The 13,343-nt window shown below is 44.7% G+C and overlaps 1 protein-coding gene across 2 annotated transcripts in view; it reads right to left on the reverse strand.

Annotated features, from left to right (window-relative positions):
- The window catches only part of CLIC6 (chloride intracellular channel 6), a 59,025-nt gene that overhangs the window by 2,157 nt on the left and 43,525 nt on the right, over positions 1 to 13,343 (reverse strand). For both annotated transcript variants that reach the window (XM_043893129.1, XM_043893128.1), the window contains exons 2-5: positions 11,371 to 11,480; positions 10,030 to 10,155; positions 9,334 to 9,440; positions 8,019 to 8,200 (exon numbers count right to left, since the gene is read on the reverse strand). In XM_043893129.1, the coding sequence (XP_043749064.1) occupies positions 8,019 to 8,200; positions 9,334 to 9,440; positions 10,030 to 10,155; positions 11,371 to 11,426 (471 nt within the window). In that variant the 5' untranslated portion in view covers positions 11,427 to 11,480. The remainder of the gene's footprint in view (positions 1 to 8,018; positions 8,201 to 9,333; positions 9,441 to 10,029; positions 10,156 to 11,370; positions 11,481 to 13,343) is intronic.

A 13,343-nucleotide genomic window follows, 5' to 3' on the forward strand; every position in this document is an offset into this window, starting at 1 on the left:
AGGAAATGAACCCCAAATATTCATTGGGAGGACTGATACTAAAGTTCCAATACTCTGACCACATGATGCAAAGAGCCGACTCAATGGAAAAGACCTTGAAGCTGGGAAAGATTGAAGGCGGGAGGAAAAGGGGATGACAGAGGATGAGATGGTTGGATGGCATCACCTACTCAATGGACATGCATTTGAGCAAGCTCTGGGAGTTGGTGTTAGACAGGGAAGCCTGGCGTTCTGCAGTCCATGGGGCCCCAAAGAGTCAGACACTACTGAGCAACTGAACAACAATACTTGGAAGGACTAATATCTCCCATTGCATTGGCCCCTAGGATGTTTGGATGACATGAGCATAGAATTTGTCGCCAATTAGATCTTCATGACTTATTTCTCAGATTTTGGAAGCAGGGAGCTAATGATGCAGCAAGACAGGACCACAAAACTTTTCAAAGAACCTCCTAAATTAATATCTTTCACTTGAATTCAATCTTACTAGAGATTAATGTCAAGACTCCTGCTTTTCTTTTATTTGCATTTGCCTGCTTTTGCTTTACCCAAACATTCTGGGTAAATTTATTACATATGTGCCTCTCATAAATGTAAACTTGTTTTATATCATATCTTATTAATGTTATACTTCGTTTTCCAACTTCCTGTAAAGATTTTTGCATTTGTGTATGTGTGTGTTTCCCTCTCTGGTGGTTTGGAAGGTTTATGGTCTGTTTTAACTCTTCCAGAGGTGGTGGTTGTTTAGTGACTAAGTCATGTCCGACTCTTTTGTGGCTCCACGGACTATAACCTGCCAGGCTCCTCTGTTCATGGGATTTCCCAGGCAAGAATATTGGAGTGGGTCCAGTGGTTTCCTATATAACTTTAAATAATAGGAATTCTTTATTTCTTGATTATTAACTATTCTTTGACTGATCTCTACTTACTCCTGATAATAAGCAAGGAAATTAGTATACTTACACTTATTTTCATTTCTGATCTATTATCCTCCTTCCAATAGTGTGAAAATAGAAGTTTACTATATCTGATTCAGTCTTGTAGCTATAATTCTCACTGCTCTTGAGCTTTAGTTCTGGTTTCAGATCTAAAGAAATCCTATGTCTATCACTAATCCTTTTATACCACAACACCTTCTCTGTTCCTGGATTCTTATTTTATTATCTTTTTTTATTATGTCATCATATAGAAATTTTATTTTTACAAAATGGCTCAGGGGTGCTTATTCCATCAAGACCAGAAGTCTAGGTAAAAGCAACAATTTACTTGGATATAAAATTCTTACATCACACTCCCTTTCCTTTAATCCTTTAACTATTGGCTCTGCTGGGTCTTCGCTGCAACACACAGGCTTATCTAGTTGGGGTGCATGGGCTTAGTTGCTCCAAAGCATATGGGCTCTTAGTTCCCCAACCAGGCATCGAACCTGCGTCCCCTGCATTGGAAGGCAGCTTCTTAACCACTAAGCCACCAGGGAAGTCCCCAATCCTTTAACTATTAAACCACTATTTTCTGGCTTTTAATGTGATCCTAGGATCCCACAGAGAAGGGAATGGCAACCCACTCCAGTATTCTTTTCCTTTTTTAATTAACAATTAATTTATTTTTTTATCAAAGGATAATTGCTTACAGAATTTTGTTGATTTCGGTCAAACCTCAACATGAATCAGCCATCAGTTTAGTTCAGTCGCTCAGTCATGTCCGACTCTTTGCGACCCCATGAATCGCAGCATGCCAGGCCTCCCTGTCCATCACCAGCTCCCAGAGTTTACCCAAACTCATGTCCATTGAGTCGGTGATGCCATCTAACCATCTCATCCTCTATCATCCCCTTGTCCTCCTGCCTTCAATCTTTCCCAGCAGCAGGGTCTTTTCAAATGAGTCAGCTCTTTGCATCAAGTGGCCAAAGTATTGGAGTTTCAGCTTCAACATCAGTCCTTCCAATGAATACTCAGGACTGATTTCCTTTAAGATGGACTGGTTGGATATCCTTGCAGTCCAAGGGACTCTCAAGAGTCTTCTCCAACACCACAGTTCAAAAGCATCGATTCTTTGGCTCTCGGCTTTCTTTATACTCCAACTCTCACATCCATACATGACTACTGGAAAAACCATAGCTTTGACTAGACAGACGTATGTTGGGAAAGTAATGTCTCTGCTTTTTAATATGCTGTCTAGGTTGGTCACAACTTTCCTTCCAAGGAGTAAGCGTCTTTTAATTTCATGCCATAGGTATGCATATGTCCCCTCCCTTCTGAACCTCCCTCCTGTCTCCTGCCCCAGCCCGCTCCTCTAGGTGGATCCAGAGCCCCTGTTTGAGTTTTCTGAGACATACAGCAAATTCCCATTGGCCATCTGTTTCACATGTGGTGATGTGAGTTTCCACGTACTCTCTCCATACATCTCACCCTTTCCTCCCCTCTCCCCATGTCCATAAATCTATGTCTGTTTCTCCATTACTGCCCTGTAAATAAATTCTTCAGTACCAGGATTCCGTATATATGCATTAGAAAACAATATTTATCTTTCTCTTTCTGACTTACTTCACTCTGTATAATAGGTTCTAGGTTCATCCACCTCATTAGAATGGACTCAAATGCATTCCTTTTTATGGCTGAGTAATATTCCATCATGTATATGTACCACAACTTCTTTATCCATTCATCTATCAATGGACATCTAGGTTGTTTTCATGTTCTAGGTATTGTAAATAGTGCTGCAATGAACAAAGGGATACATGTGTCTTTTTCAATTTTGGTTTCCTCAGGGTGTATGTATAGGAGTGGGATTACTGGGTCATATGGTGCTTTTATTCCTAGTTTTTTAAGGAATCTCCATACCATCTTCCATAGTGGCTATAGCAGTTTATATTCCGACCAGCAGTACAAGAGTGTTCCCTTTTCTCCACACCCTCTCCAGCATTTATTGTTTGTAGACTTTTTGATGATGGCCATTCTGACCTGTGTGATGTGATAGCTCATTGTAGTTTTGATTAGCATTTCTCTGATAATGAGCAATATTGAGCATCTTTCCATGTGTTTGTTAGCTATCTGTATGTCTTCTTTGGAGAAATGTCTGTTTAGGTCTTTTTCCCACTTTTTGACTGGCTTGTTTGTTTCTCTGGTATTGAGTTGTATGAGCTGCTTGTATATTTTGGAAATTAATCCTTTGTCAGTTGTTTCATTTGCTATCAGTTTCTCCCATTCTGAGGGTTGTCTTTTCACCTTGCTTATAGCTTCCTTTGCTGTGCAAAAGCTTTTAAGTTTGGTAAGATCCCACTTGTTTACTTTTCTTTTTATTTCTGTTACTCTAGGAGGTGGGTCATAGAGGATCTTGCTTTGATTTATGTCAGCGCCACTCCAGTATTCTTGCCTGGGGAATTCCAGAGTAGCCTGACAGGGGGCTGCAAAGAGTCAAACATGACTGAGCTACTAACACTTTCACCTCACTTTAGAGATATACGAGGCTATTCTGAATTTCTTCGTTGTGTAGGTGGACTTACCTTTTATGATTATTACTGTTATCATTATCATCTGGGCACTCAAAGGGTTTTTTTTTTATCATCAAAGTTCAAATATAATTTGCAAGCTGTATCACAGTGTGTTGGCTGTTCAGGACAGCATTTTTCTAACCATGGATTGCTGCTTAAAGTAAATGTTCAGGTCAGCCTTTAACTCAAAACGCTTTACCTTTGAGTCTTCTTTTCCCTCTTTTTTTCTTTCCTGTTCTTTTTCCTGATTAGGTACACCTTTACCTCTCGCTTCTTCTCCATTCGATTTGAGATCATTTCCTCGGGCTGTCTTCCAAATCTTTGATGGATTTCTGCAATGTCATTTTCCACCTCTTGCTACTCGTAATACAACTTCTAAACAATTTCTGAAATTGTTTTGTCTTTAAGGTTTTTTTCAGTTCTACCAGTTTCATTTTCATCCTCTTTGCGAGATTATATTTTTTGACACTTTGGGACTTGTCTTTGAGCGCTTTCTCCAAAGGTTCACGTGCTATGCTGAGTAGCTTAGTCATGTCCAACGCTTTTGAGACCCCATGGACTGTAGCCCGCCAGGCTTCTCTGTCTATGGGATTTTTCACCCAAGAATACTAGAATGGGTTGTTATTTCCTACTCCAGGGCATCTTCCCAACTCAAGGATCAAACCCACATCTCCTGTGTCTTCTGCATTGCAGGTAGGTTTTTTACCCACTAAGCCATCAGGGAAGGGTTCATGTTCTCTTTCATTTCTTTGAGGCTGTAGAGAAGTATCTGTCCGAAAAGTTCTTTGGTTACTGGAGCAATCTTAACCAGAGAGGTGTTTCTCATCTGCCTTTTTCTCTTTTCTTCTATTTAACCCTTCCCCCTTTCCTATCCACATAGAGGTCCCAGTTGGATTCCTTTTGGTTACTAACCATCCTTTAATGGGCAGATCCGTTGGACCTACTATTTGCGTAAAAACAAGGTGGAGAGCAATGGGAGGAAGGCCAGGCAACAGGCAGACCAATTTGGATATTTATCCTCAAACACCTGCTCATCAAGGGGCTTCCCTGGTGGCTCAAATGCTACAGAAACAGCCTGCAATGCAGAAGACCCAGGTTCAACTCCTGGTCAGGAAGATCTCCTGGAGAAGGAAATGACAGCCCACTCCAGTATTCTTGCCTGGAGTATTCCATGGACGGAGGAGCCTGGTGGGCTAGAGTTCATGGGTCGCAGAATCACACACAACTGAGCGACTAACACTCTAACATTTTTCACCTGCTCTTCAAACACTGCTCTATACTCTGCCCCAGAGACACATGAGGGTCAAGGTCAAAGTCAGGGTTAGTGCCTCCTCTACTCTGAAGCTCACAGATTAGGAGGAGGTTGCCGTGGCTAAAAGTGATGCTGAGGTCATCTACAGTCTGTCTTCAGAGTGATTGCAAGCTTATTTCTTTTCTCTGCTCAGCAGTCACAAAGCAGAATGCCTCTTTCCTTCTCTGCTCCCCTCCATCTCCCCTCCCTGTTGCTTTGGGTCAGGGGACAGTGGCAGAACACACAGGTGACACCTCTGAACAGTTTCACCTTCAGCTCTGCCTCCACAGAGATCTCATCTCCGTAGAGCTGGTCCCTGCCTCTCTTGGCTCACTCGGTGCTCTGTCCTCAAATAAAGAAGCTTGAGTTGGGCACTTCAAGGCTGTATTATTTACTTTTACAGACATCCGAACCTTGCTGAAGATCTAGAGAAGCTAGTGTCTAAGTCTTTGAGTTGGTGGTCCATCATTTTCTAATTTTACAAAAGGTGGAGAGGGACTTCCCTGGTGGTCCAGTGGCTAAGACTCTGAGCTTCCAATTCAGGGGGTACAGATTCAATCCTTGGATGGGGAACCAAGGTCTCAGGTGCTACCCAATGCAGCCAAAAAGAAATAAAGGTGGAGATAATGCTTTAGACTTTCAGAATGTTTTTGCTGGTTTCAGGATGGGAATAGATTATAAAGCCCTCTATTCTCTCCCTGTCTTACCATAAATTCCTGTAGATTGATTCTCATTGCCTTGCAGAACTGTTCCATTCTGGAAGATTATTAAGCTGCTGGGTATTTTGAGTGCTAAGTGGCTTTGAAGATTTTGCAGTTAGGTCTTCTATTCGAGCCGTGGACTACTTTATTTTACTCTGAAGTTTATCCCCTCTACTGACATTTTAAACAGTCTTTTTTTATAGGAGCTAAACAAGTGGCAACTGGTCTGTGTATATATGCGTGTGTGTACATATGTGTGTCTTTTTCTTGCCTTCCCTAAACTCCATGTGCTTCTGTGATGTTACATTAGTCAGAGCAATGATGAGAATATGTTTAATAAAAGGACTAAACCAGACACAACAACATAAATAACCTGTTGGAAAATGGCTCTCAAATGTCTGGTTTGGATAATCACCAATGTGGCGGGTTTGAAGGATTGAGAGTTGCCATCATGAAATTGTACATGTCAGAACACTGGCAGAGTTATTAAAAAGAAAATTCACTTGGAGGATCAGCAGCATCCTCAAGGCTTAGCTTTCAGGTTGGTGCCCCTTGAACACATCAGGGAAGAGAGAAGAAAGAAGATGAATGGGGCAAGGCTGGGAATGGAGTCGGGAAGGAAGAGAAAGGCAAATAATGACTGAAGTAATGGGGTGGCCAGTCACCCACAGGACAGCCAGCCACAGACTGTGGGAATTGATGCTTTTGAACTGTGGTGTTGAAGAAGACTCTTGAGAGTCCCATGGACTGCAAGGAGATCCAACCAGTCCATCCTAAAAGAGATCAGTCCTGAATATTCATTGGAAGGACTGATGCTGAAGCTGAAACTCCAATACTTTGGCCACCTGATTCGAAGAGCCAATTCCTTGGAAAAGACCCTGATGCTGAGAAAAATTGAAGGCTGGAGGAGAAGGGGACAAGAGAGGATGAGATGGTTGGATGGCATCACTGATTTGATGGACATGAGTTTGAGTAAGCTCCAGGAGTTGGTGATGGACAGGGAAGCCTGACATGTTGCAGTCCAGTTCAGTTCAGTTCAGTCGCTCAGTCATGTCAGACTCTTTGCAACCCCTGTTGCTCAGTCGTGTCCGACTCTTTGCGACCCCATGAACCTGCAGTCCATGGGGTCGCAAAGAGTCAGACACAGCTGAGCAACTAAACTGAACTAAAATGCCAAATAAACGCATTATTAGAATACAAGGTCATTGACTCGTATTTCCCTATGTCTTCTCTCCCATCTCCCTATCTTTATACTAAGGACCTAGTTCTGGACCTGGTATGATCTGAATAATAAGGATGCCCCAGAACAAGGGCATAGCAACAGTGATAATGATACAGCAACTAACAGCTGTGAGTAACAGCCAGACTGGGGCACTTTGGAGAGCAGCCATAACTACGGAGACCAAGGGTGGGGTCATCTGCTTCTGAATGTCAGAGTCACCCCCAGAAATTCTGATTTTAGTAAGTCAGGGGCTGAACTGACGGGTTTACATTTCTAAAAGGGCTTCCCTGGTGACTCAGTGGTAAAGAATCCTCCTGCAATGCAGGAGATGTGGGTTCAGTCCCCGGGTCAGGAAGATCCCCTGGAGGAGGGCATGGTAACCCACTCCAGTAAACTTGTTGGGAAAATCCCATGGACAAAGGAGTCTGGGGGGCTATAGTCCATGGGGTCACAAAGAGTCTGACACAACTGGATCCCCTGAGCAGGCACATTTCTAAATTAGTAGGCACAATTCTTATGCCTACTAATGTTGGAGAACCACTGGTCTAGGGAATCTTTAAACCCTAATTATACATGACCAGCAACTCTTATTTCGTGTTCGATCACCCGGGAAAACAGGCTGCTGCATGTGGTCCAGCCAAGGAGCTGGCAGCTGCTCACCAGCTGTAAGGGGTCTGTGTTAACAGCCAACCTCCTCCCTTATCCCAGGGTTAGGCTTACTCTTCCCATCACCAACAACTGACTGAGTTCACATTTTATTTTCAAGGTTGGCTCAGATTTTTGGTTGATGTTTTTGTTTTTGGACTGCACTGCTCAGCTTGCAGGTTCTTAGTTCCTCACCCAGGGACTGAACCCAGGCCACCCCGGTGAAAGCGCTGAGTCCCAGCCACTGGCCACCACCAGGGAATTTCCCGAGTTCACATTTTAATCCTCGCAGATTCCACATACCATCTCCAAGCCTGGAGTGTGAAATACCAGTTATAATCAATGTATTCCCTCAAGTTGCTTTCACAGAGCTTGTCTTTAGGCTGTGGGGGTTAGGACTGGAAAAAAGAAGCTGTGAGGATGGAAGGATGAGAGCCAAGCTCTCAGATGATTCATGAGAACCTCTGAGGAACACCTGAGAATAGCATCCACAGATCTTAAACTTGCAGCTTGGATGCTGCGAACAGAAACAAGCTAGACTTTTAAATTTAAGAGCCCGTGTTTCAGATTGCCTTGGCAAAAAAAAAAAAAAACAAAACACAGATCAAAACAAAATGAAACAAAGCCCCATTCATGTATTCAGCACCCGAGGTATGAGGAAGGACAAACCTTAATAATGTGGAGCTTGGGTAAGAGGTTGCAGTCAGCCAGCGTGAGCTCATTGCCATCCAGGAACTTCCTTCCAGAAATAGCAGCTTCCTCGGTGCTGTAGGCATCTATCTCATCAGGCAAGGGGCTGTTCAGATAACTATCCAACTTCTTCAGGGCCTTTAACAGGTTCCTTTCATAAACTAAAATAGGAAGGCAGAAAACAACTAAGATGAGCCATGGAAGTCCACGTCTCCTCTGTCTTTGTTGTTGTTCAGTCACTCAGTCGTGTCCAACTCTTTGCGACCCCGTGAACTGCAGCAAGCCAGGCTTCCCTGTCCTTCACCAACTCCCAGAGCTTGCTCAGACTCATGTCCATTGGGTTAATGATGCCATCCAATCATCTCATCTTCTGTCATCCCATTCTCCTCCTGCCCTCCTCTCTCTAGATATCATGAGACACGGCCAGTGAGTGTCAGAGAGTCAGGAAGGAGACAGGTGGGTTTATGAGATCTAAATAAAAGATTCACTTCTCCCTGGAAAATAATTCTGCTCTCTACACAACACTGCTGCTTCTAGAACTCATTCATTTATTCAAAAATCTATATGGAGAAACTTTCATGGTGGGAATCACCGACTCAATGGACATGAGTTTGGGTAAACTCCAGGAGTTGGTGATGGACAGGGAGGCCTGGCATGCTTCGGTCCATGGGATTGCAAAGAGTCAGACACGACTGAGCGACAGAACTGAACTGAACAGTTAAGATTCTGTGCTTTCCAGGTGGGATGGGGTGGGAGGTGGGAGGCTCTGAGGGAGGGGACAGGTGTATACCTATGGCTGATTCATGTTGATGTATGGCAGAAACCAACACAATATGGTAAAGCAATTACATTCCAACTAAAAATAAATAAACTAAAGAAGACTCTGCATTTCCAATGCAGGGTCAAGGAACTAAGATCCCACATACCACACCATGTGACCAAAACATTTTTTAAAAAATTAAAAATTAAAAAAAAACTTTATGGAAATCATATAATGAAAGAAGCACCAATAGAAGGTTCATTCACCCTGAATTCCATGGGACAGCAAGGAATCACTGATGGTGATGGTTTTCTCCTAAAAATATCCTTTTCTGGACAATCTCTAGAAAAGCACTCAGTCCCTGAAACCCATGTGCAGGCTCAGGGTGGGAGATATTTTTCCCTTATTTCTATACCCAGGTCCCTCCCCGCTGTGCAGTGAGTCAGAACTCCCCAGATCTTATAAGAAGCCACACCAGAGGTGGAATAGAGGTTCATGGAGAAAACAGAAAACAGGAAGATGGGAGGGACTCACTCTCATTTGCATCCTTCTTGGTGTTTTTTATAAATGCTGAGAACTTGGCAAACACATCATTTCCGGCAGAGTTAGATTCAGGGTGTTGGGTTCCCAGCTTAGGGTACCTTGAAAAGTTCAAAGTGAAAATATCACACATCAGCAATGTTTGAGTCAGAATACAAAGCAGGAGGGGAAGAAATGCCTTTCTCTGTGCAGATATAAAAATGAAAACTGCTCCTTAAATGTTTTCCTAATATTTCCATCTACAAAGTTGGGAGCAACACCAGCCAGGAGTAAAGCACTGGGTGGACTATTCTCATCCTAGGATGGAGGGCCCCCTGGCCTTGCTGGTCTCGGTTCTCTCCCTACTGAAATAAAGATGATGAACTAGAAGGCTCCCTCGCAGGCCCAGCCTGCTGCGATGTTGCATGTAACACACATTCCCAATGGGCCATCAAAACGGGCCACCCACATGACATCGGCCCACTCCCTGCCATCAAACCCTAATTGCCAAATGGCAGAGTAGAGAAACCCCAGTCACCTAGACTCAGGGTTTCTAATCTTGCTGTGTTTCCTGTGGCACCCCACAGGTACAGCTCAGGAGGTAAGCGCCACGGCCTCAGAAAACCAACACACAGCACCAGAGCTTTGAACTGTCTGTGAACAGGGAAAAGTGACAACCAAGTTGCCAACACTGGTTTTGACGAGGCCCACCTTGGGGGAGCCAGTTTCTCCTCTAAGAACTCCTCGATCTTATTCACATCTGTCTTGACTTCACCATCAAAAGTCATGAAAGGTGGGTTGGTGCCAGGAGCCAAGTTCTGCAGGTCCACGGGTTTCCTGGGCAGGGGGGAAGGGCAGTGCCAAGGTTGGGATCATTGCCAAGGCTTAACCATGCCCCCCCCCACACATACACACACCAGTGGAAAAGAAACCACCCTTGAGAACTTCAAAGGCAACTGGAAGTTTACAAACTGTCCTAATGGCAAGGAAAGTGTGGCCGCACTTTCCTTTCCTTTATCTGGAGATGGGCTGAAAGTTAACCCTCCCCAGTGTTATCAGCCAGGAGTGGGGCTCAGGCAGGCTCCAGAGAGGGTCATAGCTGACCAACCATGGGGTGGGCAGGTTCCTCCTGGTTCCCCTCCTCCTCCTCCTTTCGGGTTACCTCTGACCCCATCCTGTAATTACTTTGTGGCCCACGTACACCCGCTCCAACCCAGGGTCCTAACCCAGGGTGGACATGCCTGGGACAGGGCCCATGGGTCCCAGGAGTGTGCATGCGTGTACCTGTGTGTCTCCGTCTGTGTGTGTGTGTGTGTGTGTGTGTTTGTGCCTGTGTCTGTATGTCTCCATCTGTTCGTGTGTGCGTGTGCACCTGTGTCTGTGTGCCTCTGTGCGTGTCTCTCTCTGTGTGTTGTGTCTGTGTATGTGCCTGTGTCTGTATGTCTGTGTGTCTGTGTCTCCATCTGTGTGTGCGTGCACGCCTGTGTGTCTGTGTCTCTGGGTGCCTTTGTGCGTGTCTGTCTCTGTGTGTCTCTGAGTGTGTGTATGTGTGTGTCTGTGTGTTTCTGTCTATATTTGGGTCTGTGTATGTGCCTGTGTCTGTGTGTCTGTGTGTGTGTCTCCATCTGTGTGGGTGTGCACGCCTGTGTGTCTGTGTCTCTGGGTGCCTCTGTGTGTATCTGTCTCTGTGTCTCCATCTGTGTGTGTGTCTGTCTCTGTGTGTCTCTGTCTGGGTGTGTGTATGTGTGTGTCTGTGTCTGTATTTGGGTCTGTGTATGTGCCTATGTCTGTGTGTCTGTGTGTGTGTCTCCATCTCTGTGTGGGTGTGCACGCCTGTGTGTCTGTGTCTCTGGGTGCCTCTGTGTGTGTCTGTCTCTGTGTGTCTGTCTGAGTGTGTTTATGTGTGTGTCTTTGGCTGTATTTGGGTCTGTGTATGCGCCTGTGTCTGTATGTCTGTGTGTCTGTATGTGTCTGCCTGGGTGTCTCTCTGTGTGCCTGTGTATATAGGGAACTGAGAATAGTTATTTCAATACTGCAGAAACCTGGTCTTACCTTTTCAAGTCCACTGTTGTCACATTAAATATAACGCCCTTTAGCCAGAGAATCATAAAGAGACGCTGAGAAAATGGGCAATTTCCAATACTCTCACCATCACAGCCTGCCTGCAAATGGAAGAGGAGATCTTCATCAGAACCAGTCTCACAATTACAAATGCCAGACTCTGCACGCACACAAAATCATGGTGAATGTTTGTTAACAGTGATGATACTATAAGTAGCCTTCTGAGGTCCCTTCCCCCAGCCTCCAACTGGGAGGTGTGGGCGGGGAGGACACACACACTGGCTGAGCTTTCTGCCTTCCTTCCACCTCCTCACCACTTCCTGCCACTCAGGGCCTCTAAATAGCAGTTCTCAGAGGGAAAAGAGCAGCCAGAGGGAACCCCCTTTATTACTAAAGGCAAAAAAAAAGACATACTCTTCCCCTCCCTCCATCTCTTGATCCTCTTTAGAAGAGACACACCTCTCTTGCCAGGATGACCATTTGTAAAAAAAAGATCAGCAGGCTCTCCCACTGGGACATGATCCCCAGCATTCTCTACTTTAGTTTCCATCTCTGGAATGAGGGCTGGTTCCTATGAGTTCTAGGACCCCGGGACACTGTAAAATGTTTAGGTCCCCTCCTCCACTGGGGAGCATTTGTACTTAGACGGCAGATTGTTCAGTTGATATGAAGGGTAGGAAAACAGGTGGAAACAACGTCTCCCTGATAACCTGAGTGGGTCACATCTACACACATGTACCCGGACGCAGACACAGAACACTGAGCAGACATCCTCCCTTCTGTGGTCTTCCAGAAGAAAAGAAAGGCAGATGTTAGAGAAGAGAGGGGAACCGTAGACTTTGTCCTCCTGGGGCAGTTCCCAAACTCTTCTTTCTCTTCCCATCTTTCTCCAACCAACAAGGTTATAGCACTAACAAAATGCTGCCGGAAAGACCAGGAGACTCAGCTGGGCTCCAATGACAGAAATAGCCATGTTTAAGCCAGGAAGTCCATTTATGCCACCTGCAGTCCAAAGGGAATTGAGAGGAAAGCACTGAATCTATAACCTGAATAACAGAAAGGGAGAAAGTCAACTGCTGGTTTGAGAATTGAAGAAAGGAAAAAAGATGCCTCAAGAAAATTGAACATCTTAAGAAATTCTTCAGAGGTGGTTCTCAGGCATGAACTTCTTAAGTCACCTCGAGAGGTTGTTCATAACAAGCTGTTCCTACAAATGAAGAGTTGACAAGAGACCCCAAACTCAGTTTTAAAAAAGACTCGATCAGCCTCTTCACAAAGACGAAGCCCAGATGGCCAACAAGCATGTGAAAAGGTTCTTAACATCGTTAGCCAACAGGGCAACGCAAGTTACAACCACAATAGATTCAATGACACACATACCAGAATGGCTAAAATGAAAAGCTCAGACAGTATCAAGTGTGGACAGGAATGTGGAGCAGCAGACTCCCCGTCCACTGTTGGTGAGAGTGCAAATTGGTGCAACCACTCTGGAAAACTGTTTGGCAATTATTTATCCAAAATAAACATGCATTTATGCTATGACATAGCAATTCCACTCCCAAGAGAAATGAGTGTTAGGGGCACAAAAAGCACTTAATGAATATTCTTAGCAGCTTTAGTGTCATAGCCAAAATGTGGAAACAACTCAGACACCACCAAGAGTAGAATGAATAAATAAATGGTAGTATATTCATATGGCAACCCACTCCAGTACTCTTGCCTAGAAAATTCCATGGATGGAGGAGCCTGGTGGGCTACAGTCCATGGGGTCGCAAAGAGTCAGACATGACTGAACAACTTCACTCACATACTCATATACGGGCTTCCCAGATGGCACTAGTGGTAAAGAACCTGCCTGCCAATGCAGGAGATGTGAGAGATGTGGCTTTGATCCCTGGGTTGGGAAGATCCCCTGAGGAGGGCACAGCAACCCACTCCAGTCTCCTTGTCTGGAGAATCCCATG

This window comes from Cervus elaphus, chromosome 31 (genome assembly GCF_910594005.1).
Source record: "Cervus elaphus chromosome 31, mCerEla1.1, whole genome shotgun sequence".
Taxonomy (NCBI): Eukaryota; Metazoa; Chordata; class Mammalia; order Artiodactyla; family Cervidae; genus Cervus; species Cervus elaphus.